This window comes from Trichomycterus rosablanca, chromosome 4 (genome assembly GCF_030014385.1).
Source record: "Trichomycterus rosablanca isolate fTriRos1 chromosome 4, fTriRos1.hap1, whole genome shotgun sequence".
NCBI classification, from domain to species: domain Eukaryota; kingdom Metazoa; phylum Chordata; class Actinopteri; order Siluriformes; family Trichomycteridae; genus Trichomycterus; species Trichomycterus rosablanca.
The window spans coordinates 56,172,227-56,192,676 of NC_085991.1; the positions used below are offsets into that span (position 1 = coordinate 56,172,227).

Sequence of the window (20,450 nt, forward strand, 5' to 3'; positions counted from 1 at the left end):
GAATTTCATATCTGTGGTACAAAAGATCAAACCCACATGAAGAATAATGACAAGAAACAGAATAAAACATAATCAACCAAAAATATAAAACACAGAGAAAATATTCAACTTAACACCTGAATACAACATACAGAAAATAATCATCAATATTAAACACAGAATCATCACACATGTAATAATCTTTCAAATTCCTTTTATATAAGAAATAACATTTAGAAATAAAATATAAAAATTTATATTTACTTTGACTTTTATTTGATGTCCGACAGGATGAAGCTGAGATATTTCATCTTTTATCTGCTTAACTTCATTTCATTTATTAATAAACATCCATTCCTGCATTTCAAGATCTCCAGTTTGTCCACAAATGTGTGAGAAAATGATTGAATTACAAAGGCGTGGCTGTGGAAGAAGAGTGTACGGGTACTGGACTGGCCTGCCTGCAGTCCTGACCTGTCCCCGATAGAGAACGTGTGGAGGATTTTGAAACGATGATGACCCCCCCCGTCCCCCCCCCCCTACTGATGCACATCTTAAAACGTGTTTACAGGAAGAACGAGACAAAATAAAAGCTGAAACACTAAATCACTCGCTCTCCTCGGTGCCAAAACCTCTTTTAAGTGGTGAAAAGGAACGACGACGTTACAAAGTGGTAAATGCTTTACTGTCCCAACTTTTTCTGATTTGGGGTTGTAAATAATTGCTTTAATGTTGAAGTGATTGTAGCATTACAGGGTGTATCGATGTGACATGGTGTGAGACTGATGTACTTTCTAATAATATGTGTGTGTTTATGCTTGACTGCTGTTTTGATGTGATGTAGCGCATGTGGTGGGTTTAGTCCTGTGTTCACCATTGACCTTTAACCTTTAAAGACACAAAATTATTTCAACGTCCACATCACTGATGCTGTTGGCGCCCCAATACTAAAAGACTCTTTCAGACTTTGTTCTGCTTGTTCCTGTGAGATGTTTTTCCAGGCTGGTGGAATATCTGCAGGTTTTGCTCCAAATCGTTTGGAAAACTGGTCATTGAACTTTACCATTACATATTTCCAGTAGTCTGAGGCTTCTGTGCTGGGGTCTGCAGGGATGAGCCAGTCTGGAAAGATTTGCTTGTATTTTTTAAAAGGATGGAATTTATTACCAGTCTTTGAACATTTAAATTTCGCCTTGCTGTGCACACTAGTGGAACAAACATCAGTGGATAATTTTTCTGACTCACAAAACCTGTATGTACCGAGTCCTGCAGGTCTGTGTATTGAGGCCCAATGATTTTTGTGAGCTTCTCCTCCTGCCTCACATGGTGCCTTGCAGAACGGACACTGTTTACCACATCCGAACAAACGCTCGAACAGCACATCCTGTGGTTTGATTTTTAGTTTGCTCAGTTTCTGCTGAAAGTTTCGCTTTTCAAACTTGTCCTTCAGTTGTTTCTCCATTTCTTCGAGTGATGGTATCAGCCATGGAGCAAACTGCTTCTGATTCGCAGAGTTTAGACTCATGATTGCTTCCAAGGCATCGTTTGGAATGACGAGGGTTCCTCCAAGTTCTCTGCAAATGTTTTGGATGAATTTCTTGATGCTTTCATTTCCACTTGTGCTTTTCTGTACTCTATTAATGGCTTCTTTTATTTCTCTGAGAGCTTTATTGAGATGATACTTTTCTAGCTCAAAACATTTTTGCCCCTCTCAAAACTTCTCTGTAATTTTATTGGATATCCAGCGCTTAACAAAATCCTCATATGAAGTTAAATAATTCGCATAGTTCTGAAAATCGTTCTCTCTCAGAAACTGCTGTAAAATGGAGAACTGAAAAAATGCTCGAGTGCTGAACAGAAATGAATTTTCCCCCTGCAGCATTGAGTCAATAATATCTGGACTCAGTGAGTTATGGACTGACGTCTCTACTGCTGGAGAAAGGCAGAACGTTGTGAATTCCTCAGCCTTCCTCTGACACTGATCTTGATTATGAAATAGATCCCTGAAGGCAGCTCGATACTGATCTTTGAATTTGTCGAGACATTGACGTGGGTCGTTCTCTTTAACGTAGTCATCATGCATGCGGTGAAACTCTCGTTCAGAAATTCCACAAATGTGCAGCTTGAGAGAAGCTTCAAATTCTTCTGAAAATTTCAAATTCTTGCCTGAAGTCAATTGTTCATCAGTTTTGTTCAGGATCTCCTGAATGAAGGTTTCATGGAAGTCTGATCTCAATTGTTTTTGATCATTAATTAACTGGATGCAGATGTTAACAACACTTTCAGCAAAACCTTGTAGTTTTTCTTTGTGTTTTGACTTTACGTTACCTATAAAGTTCTTTAATGTCTTGTGAAGATGATTGTCGTTAACAGTGAATTTCTGTTTGTCATACTGATCCAGTGTCATGGTCTTCACCTTCTCAGCACTAACGCTTCCCTTTTGGTTCATGTTCTTTATTAACTGTTTCTGAATAATGTCAGATATGTCACATTTCTTCTGGATCTTAACTGAAAGACCCTCAACAGTTTTATTCCACATGTTGTCAAAGACTTTATAAAGCTTTTCATCAGACATACTTTGTGAGCTTTGGTTCGTCCTGAGCTCCTGCAAAAGTTCTTTCACTTTTGTTTCTATTTTGTCAGTGTAGGTTTTCTTAATGATGTCCAGTTTGTTCTTCACTTTCTTCATCTCAAACACTGTCTCTAGTTTTTTCAGCACCGAGTTTCCTGTTTCTCTCCGCAGAGCTCTTCCACTGTTCATGAACTCTTCTCTGAACTTTTCTACCAGACAGACATGGTCCTCTTTTTGTTCAAAGTATTCGGACAGATTTTTCAGAATGACCTGTTCCTGGTTATCAAGTTCAGATGAGGCCTCGTCTTTTAGTTTGGACAACAAGTCTCTCAGGTCTGACTGATCAGATTCTGGTTTTATCATATTAAAATTGGACACTCTGGTTTCAGCACCTGTTAGCCAGATGAACATGTGTTTTTTGAAGGACCACTCCCATTCGTGGTATTTCTTGCACAGTTTCATGTAAGCATCAGCGACCAAGCTGTTTCTGAAGCTGAAGATGAAGTTTTCATATTTCACTGCAGTCCATAGACTTTTTGTCCACTCTAGTAAACCCATGATGTCGGTCGCAGGGATCTCATTTCTGTATTTTACAAGAATGTCCAGGATGTTCTTTTTGAAACCATATACATTTTCAGAGTAGCCAGAGTTCACTGGTGCCATGGGTGGATTACCGTGCCACAATCCAGGTATGTACCAGTTATCAGATTCTGGGTCATATTTGATCACATCATTAAACGTTTTGTACTCCTCCTTGTTTTCCATTTTGGCTGCTGCTCCTGTCATCTCGTTTAATTGCTCCAACAGAAGCTTCCGATTTCTCCTGTTATTATCATGTGATGAAACATCTCCAACGTTTTGATGTACAAACACACACTTTGGTTTCTTCCCCACTTCCTTCATCCTGAGAAATGCATGAACTACGATCTGCAGAACGTCCTTCATCTCTGTGAAGTTCTCCATGGCAATGTTAACAATGGTAATGTCACACAGTCCAACGACCAGGGTAGCGAGCTCATTGTCATGTGCATAGCTGTCATCAAGTTGTGCTAGCTCAGGAGATTTCAGTCCTTCAGTGTCGAGGATCATTAAATGATCACAGTTGAGTTCTTCTCTGTAACTATCTGAGATACTTGTGAGCAGCATGAAAGCTCCTCTGGTGCAGCGTCCAGTACTGACTGCAAACTGAACTCCAAACATGGTGTTTAGCAGGGTCGACTTCCCAGTGCCCTGGAGTCCTAAAACGGTCACTACTCTGATCTTATTCTTACCCTTCACTAAAGTATTTAGCTCTTTGAGAACATCACTCACCCAGCGCAAAGGTATATTAGAAGAATCTCCATCAACCAGCTCTAAAGGGAAGCCGTCTAACAGCAGTTGAGCACACAGTCTGGGTAGATGTGCTTTCAGCTCTTGAGATACTGAATTTTCTGGAGAGAAGACAGCAGCTTCATACAGCTGACCCACTTCTCTCAAGAAGTGTTCAATTCCCAAAGAACTCTTTGAGATCTGCCTATCCAAGTTTAAAATCTCCTCTTTGTTTCCAGAAGAGTCTCGACATTTCTCCTTATATTTCTCCCTGAGAAGAGAAAGTTGTTTGCGGGACAGATTGTCCAGATTCATCTGCATCCATTTCAGGAAGTAGGACCTTTTAAACCCTGAATCTTTTAGGGCTTCTATAAAGTGCTTTATGGTCGGTGACAATCTGCTACTCTGTTCTTCTCTGAGTTTTCTCTTTTCTTCTCTAAGTTCACTTTTATACAGTTCAAGATTTTTATTTCCAGCTTTTTGAAGCCGACACGCTTCCTTCTCTAATTTTGACAGTTTCTGCCACAGTTCACCCTGCAAAGGAAGCTCTTTGTCCTTAAATGTTAAAGGATCTTGAATCATGTTCGTGATCACTTCAGCTTTCTTCTTGGCATTTTGGCACGTCTTATTATTTTCATCAACTGAAATTCCAAGCTCAAATGCAACTCCATCCATCTTTTCACGTTGCTGAGGGCTGTTTTTAATAACCTCCTGAATGTGAGAAAGAATACTCTTTATAAAATCAGCATCATTTCGTTTGTTCTTCAGAATGATGGTGATGTTTCTTTCAGAAACTGATTTCTCTAGAGTCTCGTCTTTGGTTTGAGCATTACTCACCAGAAACAATCGTGCTTTAACATTTTGATTGTTGAATTGTAGGCAGTTCAAGTCTAATTCATCAGAAAATACAAAAACCGCAGTGGAAACCTGACAAAGGAATGAGTACTGAGTCTCAAAATTCATGATGTCTCCTCTCAAATTTGCAACAGCCAGAGGTTCAGGAAGTTTATCAATGTTCTTGTTACCACTCGGCAGGTACCAGCTGATCTCCACCAGGCCATTCGATATTTTACGTGGTACGTCTCCACAGTCCATGTTGTAATGAACAAAGATGTTGTGGTGTATTTGTGAGTTACTCAGTAACATGTTTAAAATGTTGGATTTTGAAATTCTGCAGTCGCCTAATCTTACAAACGACACTAATGGAAGGTCATGAAGAATAATTCTGTCCTCCACAAAGCCTTTAGGGTCAGACAGGGAATGTGGTCTAAAGCTCTTTACAATGTTCCTCAAAGCCCAAAGCATGAGGGTACACTGACCTGTTTCACAATCTGGAAGGAGCAAAGGCACAGAGAACTGGCACATCGACATTTTTGATGCCATTTCCTGTTGAAGAAAAGCGTCTGCACAAAGAAAAAGAGCTGTTATGATGTCTAAAGGATTTACTTTGTGATCAGAGTCTGAGCTTGATGCTTCTTTACTCTCTTCTGTTGATGGAACACACCTGGTATTTCTCGCATCCACATTCACCATCATGAGTTTCTTGAGGAAGATGGATGAGATATCTGATAAAGTCGGTGCTGGATCATCAGTCACGGTGCTCTTATCAATCTGTAGTACAGAACTTAGTGAGAGTTTATCACTGTAGTGCTGCTCCAACCCCAAATCTCGAAGAAAGCTCATGAGGTCACATCCTGTAAAATGTAAAAAGTCAAGGGTAGGAGTGTTACAGTCGAAATATCACATCATCAGTTTAGTGCTAGAACATAGAATATAATCAAGCTAGTTTATTTTACACAGTAAAAAACTTATTATTTATGATCTAGTCAGCAGTCATTTCTAAAACATTTTCTATTTTCTGTGATCAAATGATTTCATTAATTTGACTTCTTCTTGGTTTCTGAGTCAAAATAAAATAATCAGATAACAGAAAGTTCTCACTTTTTAATTAAAAATGTTTTTAAATATTCAGTCATTTAAAGTATTTCATAGTTAAATGTTGACCAGTGGCAGTCCTTTATACCCTTCTACTGTTCCAGCTTGTTCTTCTGCAGCCTGATCAGTTAATGCCTCAAGCTCCTCATCTACACGTCTTAGGTCTTATAATTAAAATCAACCAAACATGTTTACTTTAATAACACATTTGAATAAATAAATTCTTAAATAACAGCTCTGCTAAAAGCCTAAACTGGTTAAACTGGTTAGATGATCTCCCAGGTTATGATTGTTAATCTAACTGATATTTTAGATCGAAGGTTCAGCTACTGGATCATCATAAATCCATTCAAACATTCTAAAAGCAGATACCATCATGATCTTAAGTTAAACACATCTTCTGATTAATCTTTTACCTGGCTCCTGCTCCTCCTCCTGCACCTCCTCCTCCAGGCTCTGCTCCTCCTCCCCCTCCTCCTGCTTCTTGAATAGCCTGAAGTTTTTTAGCCGCTCCATACCATCTATAAAAACAGACATTTCTTCAGGTTGTACTTACATTCAAACTGTACAGGGGCAGTAAAATTCAGCATTTATGGTATTGAACTAGTAATCAGAAGGTCACTGGTTCAAGCCCCACCACTGCCAGGTTCCACTGTTGGGCCCTTAAGCAAGGCCCTTAACTCTCAATTGCTTTGGAGGTCACAACTGCAAGTAACTTTGGATTGAAGTGTTTTCTAAATGCCATAAATGTTAAATGTTTAATAAACATTAAAACAAATGGTAAAACTACTAGTTTCTAAATTAGCATTACAAATGATATGATGACATTTCCTGAGTAACTTGAGTATTAGCTACCTAATCTTTTTTTTTTTTTACAAACCCCATCTACCCACTGATGATGATGATTTCCAGAAAAGTTGGGACATTTAGTAAAATGCAGTAAAAAAAAGAATGTGTGATGTGTTTTATTCTCTTAGATCTTTATTTAATTTCCAATGTTTCACAGATCAAGTTCATTGCAGTTTGTAAATAGAAACACGTTTAGAATCTCTTCCCTGTAACAGACTCCATAAAAGTCAGGACGGTGGCGTGTTCCCATCAGCGTTCCTATTCATTTCTACTGTCACCAGGAAAACCAAACAAAAAACTGAAAAACTGAAAAACTTTGAAACAACTTTAAAAAGTTGTAAATGGCTGAACCGCCTCTTCTTAATTCACTTAGAGAGGTGAGGCATGCAGTTGATAAAGCCAATAAGAGGTCAATTTTTCAATTGTGGCTAAATTCGGTACCTTTCCTGCTGCCCACCGTGGAGATTAACCACTTGTGGTCAGTACTTGATGCTAAAGTTTAGTTTTGACAAAAACATTCTAAGTTGACTCACAAAACTAATCTAATTGTAAAAGTGAACTCCTAATATTACTAACATAATAAAGGAACAAAATCTAAATACTAATATATAGATTAAACAGGTCTAATACACAGAAATCATTACAACAATGATTTAAGAACACCGTACAGTACAAATGTTCTTTAGCTTTGTATACAGATACCACTGTATCCTGAGTCAAAGAGAGTAAAATAGAGAGCAAAATAGAAAGGATACATAAAAAGTATAATTTTGGGGACAGCATGTATGAGGATACTATTCAAAGACATTACAACATAAATTTGTGTGTGTTTGGTTTGGGGGGGGGGGGGGGGTAAATTATCTCTTGTTGTCTGAATATAGACAACATATAATAACATATAACAATTCATTTTTCCTAATGGAAGCATTGATATGTAACCATGAAGTGAAATGATGTCAAGGACCCCACCCAGCTCAGAGAACGTGGGACTTCAACAAGCCTGCTGGGAAGGACTTATGAATGAGGAAAAGTAAGAAGGATGGATAATGTTAAAGACACTATCTTGTTGTTATCTAAGCTTGTGGACTGGTTAAAAGTTCATTTTTGCCAAACAGCACTGTAATAGTAACACTTACTACAGTCAGTGTATGACTGCTGTTTTGTTTATTGTGTTTCGTGGTTTCTGGACAGATGAGCAAGGTAACATCTATAGAATACATCATGCAGATATGATTCCTTTGTCTAGATAAATCAGGAAAGGGGTGTGTGCAAAACAATGTGTTTTTGGAAGAGGTTAGAATAGTGTAGTGAGCCGTTCGGTTCTGTTAGTTTTGCTTTAATTAATTAATAATGTTTGTTATGGTCTAGTAGTTAATAGAACAAAAAAAAGAGACACATCTATTATTATATTTTCACTTTCTATAAAAACGCTTTTTAAAAAGCATAGTGAATAAAATAATATTCATTAATGAATTGTTGTACTTACACAGTTAATTGTTATCTTCAGTTGTGTAGAAAAGCTGCAGTGCTGCCTGTAGAAGAAACTATAATAGTGACTCTAAGCTTTACAGTAACCTCTCTGTGTTACTGAATAAAATACAAAATAAGAACACTGATACGATGCGGTCATAAACTGCTGCACCACCCAAGAACACTTAAGTTTGTGTTTTACTTTTAATATTTAATACATTTTTATTAAAACTGTGATCGTTGATCACTGTGATAATGGAGAACTTGTGAATTCGAGATGTCAGCTCTGTCGTGCTACCTGAACATTCATAATTACATTATTATTACTATTATTATTTTGCTATATGTTTAAAAGGTTATTTTTATCCTACATCAGTTATTCTTCAACATGTGGATAACAAGAGAACACAATTCAAATAAAGGAAAAGTGTGTTGACGTTTGAAAAAGTTCATAAGTGACCGCTTCCAGTGAGTGGAGGGTGACCGGTCAGAAGTAGTCTGCCTGGCCAAGCATAGGAAACATTGGCACAGCAGCCGCAAAAGCCGTTTTGCCGCCTCCCATCTGAATGTGCAAGGAAACACTATTAATTGTGCATCCCTATCACCTCCTATTTTTTGGCGACCCACTGAGGGGTCACGGCCCCCAGTGTAAGAACTGCTGTATGTGACTCCCTTTGATAATCAGGTGAGAAGTTTTGGAAACAAAAGCTCTAAAGTCTAAGCTAAGGGCCTGGGTCCGTGTACCTCTGGTCATTCATTTTCACTTCAAATCCCAAAGTTATTCATTTCAAAAAACAATACTGAAAAACGGGGAAACGGGGCACTATTTGTTTTAAGATAAAAAAATCTAATCACAAAGAAGCAGAAATTGAAAAAGGAGTCGTATTATAATTTTCCTAAATCAACATTTTTCTATCAGTTCAACCAGAAATAAACGTGCAAGTGCTGACATGCGTATATTTACTTCATATATAAACAGTGTAAATCAGGCACAAGAGTTGAGAAGACGGAGTAAACAGTAATAACGTTAGGCCGCGTCTCCTGTTCTGACTTTTGTATCTGCTGTACTTTTTAATAGTGCTGTACTTTATAAAAGAGCTGAATGTTGTTTATAACGTCTCACCATCATCACAAAATTTACATTAAAATATTTATTACAGTATAGAACTCAGTTCTGTAATCCAGGTATAACTGATCGTTCACGTCACTGTGTAACTATTACAACATTTACTGCTTTTTAATCAGCGTTCTGCTTCATGCACTTTATATACATGCTCCCCTAGTTTATTATCACAGATGAACCTCACATTAAGAAACAGCTTTAACTAAATGAACTAAATTGAATGAACTGTATGAACTGTGTATGAAAGGTGCTATACAAATAAATTTGCCTTGCCTTGCCTAAATAACTGTGAAATAAATGTGATTGTTGTTGCTCCCCGTTTACTGCAGAGTTCGTTCATGTAATTTTATTCATTATTGAATGAGAACAAAAAAAAAATACTATAATACAAGATAAATGAGTCTCGGACGTCTCGGATCGTCCAGTATAAACTAACATGACCACGGTGGTGTACAGCGTCCAGTATTGAAATCACTTCCCCATATTGTCTGTTTTTTTGCAGATAGAGCAGATATCTACTGTATATACACGTCACATATACAAACACAAGAGTCAGAACAACAGGGGACGCGTCGTTAGGTTATTATTACTGGCTTGTTAGTGGAATTATATTATTTAAGTGTGTTTTTTAAATAAAACACACAGGAGTGTAAACTTTAATACTGAATGTTCTGTAATTATTAAACAATTGTTTATATTACAGTGGTGTGAACTACACAATCTTAATGAGCTAATTACACAATGTTTATAACACATCAGATATTTTAATAATTAACTTGCCTGTCGTTACATAAAATTCAGGCAACTATTTATATATCTATCTTCTGTTAAAACCTCTTTTTAAACAGCATAATGAATGAAATAATTTATGAATGAATAAAATGTTAATAATGTACTTACAGTTTATGGTTGTGTTCAGTAGAGAAGTAAAGCTGCTGCTGCTGCTGCCTGAATCAGTTCTGTAACTTTCTGTTTTAACTTTTAACATCACACAGAAGAAACTATAAGAGTGAACATGAGCATGTTCTCTAAGCTTTACGGTAACTGCACACTTCAGCATACTGAAAGTACAGGAGTGAACATTTACTCTGAGATTTACGGTAACCTCTCAGTGTTACTGAACTAAATACAGAATAAAACAGTGATAAGATGTAATCATGCACCACCCACACACACTGAAGTTCATGTTTTAATTTTATATTTAATACTTTTCTCAGGACTATAAATAAATGTAGAGATTGTTGTAAATGTAGAGAAATGTTTTATTCTGTTGGTTGTTTGTGTGATGTGTTTTTCCATCGATCTGCAACATGCAGTTGCAGCGATCAGCCAGCAGAGGTCGCAGTTTCATCAGTTATGAGGAATTTCCTCCAGCATCCAACATGACAGATGAGCTGATTGTTGATGACTGAGATGATCAAACTCGTGAGTTTGAGATATCAGCTCTGTTATGTTTTACTGCACATTATTATTACTATTATTGTTTACTATTACTACTATTACTATTATTACTATTATTTATACATGTATCAATATGCAAAGCAACACATTTTTGTTATATGTTTATAATCACTTATTTTAATCCTACATTAGTTAGGATAAACTTTAAAAGTTCATTAGTGACAGTTTCAGTTGAGCTGACCGTGGGCAGAAAGTAGTCTGCCTGGCCAAGCTCAGCATTAGTTCAAGTTTAATATCAAACACAGTCATGAACTATTTAGTGTCTCCAATTAAATTCACTTGTATGTCTTTGTACTGTGGGAGGAAACCGGAGCACCCGGAGGAAACCCACACAGACACGGGGCGAACATGCAAACTCCACACAGAAAGGACCGCCCCACCTGGGAATCAAACCCAGGACCTTCTTGCTGTGAGGTGCTATGGAACGTTCATATAGGTGCACTGACCAGCAGGTGGCACTGTTACATAGATGATGTAGTGATACCACCATCCAGCATCACCTCTCTCAGGCACAGCTCATTTTTAATATTTAATACTAATCAGGTCACTATGAAAAAAAAACTGAGGTTTCAAAACTTTATATTAAGTTAGAATAAAAAAAAAAAAGGATGTAATAAAAAGGAAAGGTAAAGGTATTAATTAGTAAAAAAATTAGTTTTTAGTACTGAAGGAGAGACCGACCTGAGATGGAGGGTATGATGTTAATTTTTAGCTCATTATCTTGAGTAGTGAAGAAAACAAACTGTTTGAATTTTTCTTTTTTTGTTGAAGACTAAAATATTAACATTAATAAAACGTAATTTGTTTTGATGAGTGAACATGAATGTGTGTGTATACATGCAGTATGTGTATACAGTGGGGCCAAAAAGTATTTAGTCAGCCACTGATTGTGCAGGTTCTCCTACTTAGAAAGATGAGAGAGGTCTGTAATTTTCATCATAGGTACACTTCAACTATGAGAGACAAAATGAGAAAAAAAATCCATTGAGATAATGCTTTTGTAGCTCAAAACATTTTTGCCCCTCTCAAAACTTCTCTGTAATTTTATTGGATATCCAGCGCTTAACAAAATCCTCATATGAAGTTAAATAATTCACATAGTTCTGAAAATCGTTCTCTCTCAGAAGCTGCTGTAAAATGGAGAACTGAAAAAATGCTCGAGTGCTGAACAGAAATGAATTTTCCCCCTGCAGCATTGAGTCAATAATATCTGGACCCAGTGAGTTATGGACTGACGTCTCTACTGCTGGAGAAAGGCAGAACGTTGTGAATTCCTCAGCCTTCCTCTGACACTGATCTTGATTATGAAATAGATCCCTGAAGGCAGCTCGATACTGATCTTTGAATTTGTCGAGGCATTGACGTGGGTCGTTCTCGTTAACGTAGTCATCATGCATGCGGTGAAACTCTCGTTCAGAAATTCCACAAATGTGCAGCTTGAAAGAAACTTCAGACTTAAGATACAGTGGGGCCAAAAAGTATTTAGTCAGCCACTGATTGTGCAGGTTCTCCTACTTAGAAAGATGAGAGAGGTCTGTAATTTTCATCATAGCTACACTTCAACTATGAGAGACAAAATGAGAAAAAAAAATCCAGGAAATCACATTGTAGGATTTTTAAAGAATTTATTTGTAAATTATGGTGGAAAATAAGTATTTGGTCAATAACAAAAGTTCAACTCAATACTTTGTAACATAACCTTTGTTGGCAATGACAGAGGTGAAACGTTTCCTGTAAGTCTTCACCAGGTTTGCACACACTGTAGCTGCTATTTTGGCCCATTCCTCCATGCAGATCTCCTCTAGAGCAGTGATGTTTTGGGGCTGTCGCTGGCCAACACGGACTCCACAAATTTTCTATGGGGTTGAGGTCTGGAGACTGGCTAGGCCACTCCAGGACCTTGAAATGCTTTTTACGGAGCCACTTCTTCTTTGCACGAGCGATGTGTTTGGGATCATTGTCATGCTGGAAGACCCAGCCACGTTCCATCTTCAATGCTCTCACTGATGGAAGGAGGTTTTGGCTTAAAATCTCACGATACACGACCCCGTTCATTCTTCCCTTAACACGGATCAGTCGTCCTGTCCCCTTTGCAGAAAAACAGCCACAAAGCATGGCGTGTGTCTTTTATACAGATAACGAGGTCAAACAGGTGCCATTAATACAGTGGAGGACAGAAGAGCTTCTTAAAGAAGAAGTTACAGGTCTGTGAGAGCCAGAAATATTGCTTGTTTGTGGGTGACCAAATACTTATTTTCCACCATAATTTACAAATAAATTCTTTAAAAATCCTACAATGTGATTTCCTGGATTTTTTTTTTCTCATTTTGTCTCTCATAGTTGAAGTGTAGCTATGATGAAAATTACAGACCTCTCTCATCTTTCTAAGTAGGAGAATCAGTGGCTGACTAAATACTTTTTGGCCCCACTGTATGTATGTACAGTATGTATGTATGCAGTGTGTGTATACTAGTGTGTGTGTGTGTGTGTACATGCAGTATGTGTATACTAGTGAGTGTGTGTGTGTGCAGTGCTGGTGTGTTGGGTGAGTCCCTGCACCTCTGCAGTACTTCACTGCATCATCCTGCTCCCTCCTGATTGGTCAGAATGCAGTGACATCAGCAACAATCCAGTGTGAGGTTGGTTCACAGCTGAGCTGCAGAGTCTGGAGAGCATCAGTGTGAGGAGGCAGAGCGGCGGGTGCACAAACTTATTCCTACATCAGCACACAGTGTGTTAGCGGTGATTCTCAGGATGAGGGAGATCGTTCACATCCAGGCTGGACAGTGTGGGAATCAGATCGGAGCAAAGGTGGGCATCACCACACACGGGCATCACACAGGGCTTAGATCTTCCTCCTCACATTCAGGTTCAATGTTCTTACTCTCATCAGGGACACGGTGAAGGACACGTCCATCTCAGTTCTGTATTATTATTTATTTATATATTAATAATCTACAGTTATACACCGTACACACTGATGCTTTATATAGAGCTCATGTTTCATGTAACTGACCTGAGATCTGATGATGATGATGATGATGATGATGGACACTTGTGCTCCTGTGTGAACGGGATGCTGAGCTGGATCATCTAACTCCAGCAGAACACATCTAACTGAGCTGAGAACCATTGTAATTAATATTTAAACACTAAACTTAAAAACATAAATATATCAAATATGTGATTAATTCTTCACTCATTAAATCCACATTTTATAAACACAGCATGATAGTTTGTGCTACAACCTTCTCATGTCACTACACCGTCATGACTTTGTGATGGTTGGCTGTACAGATGGGTCACCGTTCTCTGATGCTCTCTGTCTCGTGTCGCCTGTAATAGACTGATGATGTGATCTACAGGATCCACGTCTTCTTCAGTCCTTCCACGAGTTCTGTCATACAGTAACACCACCTTCAACGTCCTCATGTGGGGTCTCATCACACACCCACAGTAACAGAACTCACAGGACTTAATGTGGTTCAGGAGCTGCTGTTCTGTTCTGGCCGTCTCGTCCTCTCGCTCAGTGGTGATCATCTTCCTCCATCAGATTCGTTTGGCTGTTCCTGTATTCTTGTTCACATACCAGACTTGTTGGACACCCTTCCTGGTGTAACCGTCCTTATTGAGACCTGTTCACCCCCTCAGACTGAGCCAATCATCTCTGTATAAATACCTGATTATGTTATAACACCTCAGATCTGCTTCATTCTGTTATTCTCTAAACTCTCTCTCAGCCATAACATTATAACCACCTCTGTTTCTACACTCACTGTCCATGTTATCAGCTCCACTTACCATATAGAAGCACTTTGTAGTTCTACAATTACTGACTGTAGTCCATCTGTTTCTCTACATGCTTTGTTACCCCCCTTTCACGCTGTTCTTCAATGGTCAGGACCTTCACAGGACCCCCACAGAGCAGGTATTATTTAGGTGGTGGATGATTCTCAGCACTGCAGTGACACTGACATGGTGGTGGTGTGTTAGTATGTGTTGTGCTGGTATGAGTGGATCAGACACAGCAGCGCTGCTGGAGTTTTTAAACACCTCACTGTCACTGCTGGACTGAGAATAGTCCACCAACCAAAAACATCCAGCCAACAGCGCCCCGTGGGCAGCGTCCTGTGACCACCGATGAAGGTCTAGAAGATGAGCGACTCAAACAGCAGCAATAGATGAGCGATCGTCTCTGACTTTACATCTACAAGGTGGACCGACTAGGTAGGAGTGTCTAATAGAGTGGACAGTGAGTGGACACGGTGTTTAAAAACTCCAGCAGCACTGCTGTGTCTGATCCACTCATACCAGCACAACACACACTAACACACCAGCACCATGTCAGTGTCACTGCAGTGCTGAGAATGATCCACCACCTAAATAATACCTGCTCTGTGGGGGTCCTGACCATTGAAGAACAGCATGAAAGGGGGGTAACAAAGCATGTAGAGAAACAGATGGACTACAGTCAGTAATTGTAGAACTACTTGAAGTGCTTCTATATGGTAAGTGGAGCTGATAACATGGACAGTGAGTGTGGTTTTAATGTTATGACTGATCAGTGTATATATACTGTGAGAGGTTTGTGCAGCCAGTTAAATTGCAAAACGTGTTGTGTTGTAGTTCTGGGAGGTGATCAGTGATGAACACGGCATCGACTGTAGTGGAGCTTATCAGGGAGACAGTGAACTACAGCTGGAGAGGATCAACGTCTACTACAGTGAAGCTTCAGGTCTGCACCACCACCACCATCTTCAAAACTACACACACACAGACTGAAGAAGTGAAGAAGTCATTCGGATTGAGTGACGAAACGTATCTCTACAACAAACTTGTGTCCAGATGAACTGATTCAAACTTTGTGGATACACACACACACTCACATAACAGCTACACGCTAATAAGCCTATATTCACTGGATAACCTAGCTAACAAAACAGCAGCATTCTGAACTCACTCACTTCCTTAAACATCTGTCCTGCTAGAAACCAGCTGTTTAAAAACTAAACCTTATAAACTGGTTTGCATAAATTTAAACACAGTCGGCATCCAGGTGATGCAGCAGGATATTCTGGATTCTCAGCTCTGCTACCGGTCAGCTGGGCGCTTCCTAGTGCCTGCAGCAGACAAAATCAGCCACTGAAGTCTGCTGGGTGGGAAAAGACGGGACAAAAAAGTGGGCGGGGTCTTAGAGGCTGTGTAACCCTGTATTAGTAGAAGTGGAGGAACATGGAGATCGACCTCACGGGCCAATCCACCAAAGTACGGGGGGATAAGAAGGGGTCGTGTCGGGAGGCCGTGTCAGGAGAATATACCCTCCTCATACACCATCGGGGTCTCCAGCAGAAGGAGAGGAACTGGCTACGACTGAACTGGGAGAAAATGCAGAAATAAAACAGCAGTAATTCTTCAACATCAGACAAAACTATAGACGTCTAAGCCTATATGTAACCCCCCCTGTGTTCCCTTCTCTTTCAGGGGGGAAGTATGTGCCACGTGCCATCCTGGTGGACCTGGAGCCAGGTACCATGGACTCAGTCCGCTCAGGTCCATTTGGACAGATCTTCAGGCCTGATAACTTTGTGTTCGGTACGTATCGTATCAAAGTTAATCATTGTGAGAAATAACGACCATAAAAGCACAAGGTCATGAATACAGGACACAGAAAAGAAGAGCAGCTAGAGACTAGATCTGAGACTGGCGTGATTTAGACCTCACACCCTCTTGATGTTTTAGGTCAAAGCGGTGCAGGGAACAACTGGGCAAAAGGGCACTACACTGAGGGCGCAGAGCTCGTGGACTCGGTCCTGGACGTGGTACGTAAGGAATCGGAGAACTGCGACTGCCTGCAGGGTTTCCAGCTCACCCACTCTCTGGGTGGTGGCACGGGTTCGGGCATGGGCACGCTACTCATCAGCAAGATCCGTGAGGAGCACCCAGACCGCATCATGAACACCTTCAGTGTCACACCATCACCCAAAGTGTCCGACACTGTGGTGGAGCCCTACAACGCCACGCTGTCCATCCACCAGCTAGTGGAGAACACGGACGAGACCTTCAGCATCGATAACGAGGCGCTGTACGACATCTGCTTCCGCACGCTAAAGCTGACCACGCCCACCTACGGCGACCTGAACCACCTGGTCTCGGCCGCCATGAGCGGGGTCACGACCTGTCTGCGCTTCCCCGGGCAGCTCAATGCTGACCTGCGCAAACTTGCCGTCAACATGGTTCCCTTCCCTCGCCTGCACTTCTTCATGCCTGGATTTGCTCCCCTGACCAGCAGGGGGAGCCAGCAGTATCGCGCTCTGACGGTCCCCGAACTGACACAGCAGATGTTCGACGCCAAGAACATGATGGCGGCGTGCGACCCCCGGCATGGGCGCTACCTCACCGTGGCGGCGATCTTCCGTGGCCGGATGTCCATGAAGGAGGTGGACGAGCAGATGCTGAGCGTCCAGAACAGAAACAGCAGCTACTTCGTGGAGTGGATCCCCAACAACGTGAAGACGGCCGTGTGCGACATCCCACCCCGGGGGCTCAAGATGGCCGCCACGTTTATCGGAAACAGCACAGCGATCCAGGAGCTGTTCCGGCGCATCTCGGAGCAGTTCACCGCCATGTTCCGGAGGAAGGCGTTCCTGCACTGGTACACGGGGGAGGGCATGGACGAGATGGAGTTCACCGAGGCCGAGAGCAACATGAACGACCTGGTCTCTGAGTACCAGCAGTACCAGGACGCTACTGCTGAGGAAGCTGAGGAGTACGAGGAGGATGAGGTGGAGGAGGAGGAAGACGTGCGCCAAGAGGTTCACCACTAGGCAGTCCCCCAATCATGTCCTCACATAAGGACCCCCAAGGACTTGGTGTTAAGCTAGCTAGATCGAGGTTCTGTAGGTGAAGTTTAGCTGCTACTACTCGTCTCACCAGCAACCAAACTAGCTAGCTATAAAGAAACCTAGCAATTTCACTAGCCCCTATGTGTGATGCTAGCTAGCTTGCTATAATTATAGCTATACACTTATTTAATGTGCCTGCTCCTTACTTCCATCACAGCTTGTAAGGGTAATCACCACGTCTTCCACACTGCAATACTACAGGCTAGCATACATCATAGCAAATAATGTCATGTTTAGCCAGAAAGTGCAATTGAAAACGCAGCCGCTACTCGTGTACTCACATCAGCGCTAAGCTAGGATTTTGGAACTGCAGCTAGAATGTGCTAAAATAAACAAATATCAGATAAACTGTCTATGTCTTTATTTACTTTAGCATTAGCTTTAGCGTGTTAGCATTTAGTGTTTATTAAGAATCAAAACTATAAACGTCCAGCTGCATTAAAACGTAAGCGGACCAACACTCAACCCCTGACGAAAATGAAGGAATCAACACACTTAGAGGATTTATAAATAGATGACTGGATAAATATAATAATAAATAAATAAATTTTGTTGAAGCAGGAATTCACTGATTGTAGAATTTACTCCTTTATTGCATTGATTTGTAAGAATCACCCAGAAACGGTGTATAAAACTACATGTGCTACATCCCAAATTACATAACCACATATTACATTTATCATCTCTACAAAACATCTACTGCACATTACCCATAATCCCTCTGATCAGACACGCCCATATTAGATCTGATCATACTTACTAAAATATATAAATATTTCTTTATATTTAATACTTTATTATATTAGCGCTCAGATAAAAAAGATGATAAAGCTGTAAATGTTGCTAAAGTGCTCTAACGTTATTACATCATCATTATTATTATTGCTATTATGACATCATTATTACATCATTGTTATTATTACATCATTATTGTTATATAACAAGACAAGTCAGTGAGTGGAGATTCAGTATGATGACGTAAACATTATGAGATTGTCATGAAGCTTTGTGAGGTAAAGCTGAACATGTGTGGAGTGAGATTAGATCTGAGATTAGATGTTGGATTGAATCCGAGATTTGATGTTGCATCAGATTTCGATTAGATTATAGATTAGATTTGAGATTAGATCTTAGATTAGATCCGAGATTAGATGTAGGATTATATTTTAGATTAGATCTGAGATTAGATTTTAGATTAGATCCGAGATTAGATGTGGGATTAGATTTTAGATTAGGTCTGAGATTAAATCAGAGATTAGATGTTGGATTAAATCTGAGATTAGATGTTGGATTAGATTTTAGATTAGATGTTGGATTAGATTTTAGATTAGATTTTAGATTAGATCTGAGATTAAATATGAGATTAGATGTAGGATTCGATTTTAGATTAGATCTGAGATTAGATGTAAGATTAGATCTGAGATTAGATCTGAGATTAGATGTTGGATTAGATCCAAGATTAGATGTAGGATTTAATTTTAGATTAGGTATTAGATTAGATGTAGTATTAGATTTTAGATTAGATCTGAGATTAGATTTTTATATTAGACATTAGATTAGATGTTGGATTAGACTCTGGATTAGATGCTGGATTAGATTTTAGATTAGATCTGATATTAGATGTTGGATTAGATCTGAGATTAGACTCTGGATTATATTTACATTAGATCTGAGATTAGATGTTGGATTAGATCTGAGATTAGACTCTGGATTAGATTTAGATTAGATCTGAGATTAGATGTTGGATTAGACTCTGGATTAGATTTTAGATTAGTATCAGATTAGATGTTGGATTAGATCTGAGATTAGACTCTGGATTAGATTTAGATTAGACTCTGGATTAGATGTTGGATTAGATCTGAGATTAGACTCTGGATTAGTATCAGATTAGGATTGCAGGTCGGTGGTATCTCAGTGATGAAGGTATTTGACCCCTCAGTTACCACCTTCAGCTCTTTGGATAAAAGTATCAGCTAAACACCATTAATGTAAACAAACATCATCAGAGCATTTGTTCTCTCTATAGAGGTAATAAACACACGGTACTGAAGGGGGCGCTACACTCAGATCAGAGAGTCTGTAGATCAGAGATTCTGCTCTGTAGCTGAAGTATCTCAGATTCTGCATCATCAGACATTTCTGCCATGACAGAGCAGGGATACACGGATACACACACACACACACACACACACACACACACACACACACACACACACACACTCACACTCACACTCACACTGATTATAGCAGAAATACAGATGTTAAAGCTACAGCGCCCCCTCGCTGCTACACTCAGATTGCACGTGTGTTGGTGACACCTTTAGGAAGTCAATCCTGCTTGGACAGAAGCGCTAGTGTTCACTAACAAACAGAAATGTAATACTCTCATACTAAAATACGATGGAAATGAATCCAGATGTTTCCTGCTGTGCTGGAGTGCTGTGCTGGAGTGCTGCCCCCTTCTGTTTCACTTCAGTATAAACAAGGATCACAAATATTTCACTTCAAATACTGAGTGTGTGGGAGTGTGTTGGTACTGTAGGTGGCGCTGTTCTCTGTGTGTGTGTGTATGTGTAGGTGTGTTTCTAGGAGTGTGTGTAGGAGTGTTATTATGTTGGTACTGTAGGTGGCGCTGTTCTGTGTGTGTGTAGATATGTTGGTACTGTAGGTGGCGCTGTTCTCTCTCTCTCAGTGAATGAATGTAGCTGAAGTGTCGCTTGTTGACGTCTCACTGCTGCTGCTGCTCACACCTCCACTCCTGAGGAAACAGGAAACACTTCAGAACGTTAGTTCCTCCACTTCCTGTAGGCTGGAACTGCAACACAACATGAGCACAGGTGAGTAAACACAC

At 39.9% G+C, this 20,450-nt stretch overlaps 2 protein-coding genes and 1 pseudogene across 2 annotated transcripts in view; 1 reads left to right on the top strand and 2 right to left on the bottom strand.

Annotated features, from left to right (window-relative positions):
• Window positions 1–883: 883 nt before the first annotated feature.
• On the bottom strand, window positions 884–6,310 carry LOC134312028 (up-regulator of cell proliferation-like; annotated as a pseudogene).
• Window positions 6,311–13,394: 7,084 nt separating this feature from the next.
• tubb2 (tubulin, beta 2A class IIa) lies at window positions 13,395–18,121 on the top strand. The gene is made up of 4 exons (XM_062994598.1): window positions 13,395–13,508; window positions 15,324–15,432; window positions 16,179–16,289; window positions 16,437–18,121. The coding sequence occupies exons 1-4, from the start codon at window positions 13,452–13,454 to the stop codon at window positions 17,519–17,521; spliced, it is 1,362 nt and encodes a 453-aa protein (XP_062850668.1). The 5' UTR covers window positions 13,395–13,451; the 3' UTR covers window positions 17,522–18,121.
• Window positions 18,122–18,163: 42 nt separating this feature from the next.
• ssx2ipa (synovial sarcoma, X breakpoint 2 interacting protein a) overlaps window positions 18,164–20,450 on the bottom strand; it is a 65,475-nt gene continuing 63,188 nt past the window's right edge. Inside the window, exon 14 of the mRNA XM_062994597.1 lies at window positions 18,164–20,357. Coding sequence (XP_062850667.1) covers window positions 20,288–20,357 — 70 coding nt within the window. The 3' untranslated portion in view covers window positions 18,164–20,287. The remainder of the gene's footprint in view (window positions 20,358–20,450) is intronic.

Bases quoted from the DNA above. Each gene is read 5' to 3' on its own strand.
- tubb2 (XM_062994598.1), top strand. From the start codon at position 13,452: ATGAGGGAGATCGTTCACATCCAGGCTGGACAGTGTGGGAATCAGATC. The intron at 13,509-15,323 runs GTGGGCATCACC...GTTGTGTTGTAG, and splicing joins GGAATCAGATCGGAGCAAAG to TTCTGGGAGGTGATCAGTGA. The intron at 15,433-16,178 runs GTCTGCACCACC...CTTCTCTTTCAG, and splicing joins CTACTACAGTGAAGCTTCAG to GGGGGAAGTATGTGCCACGT.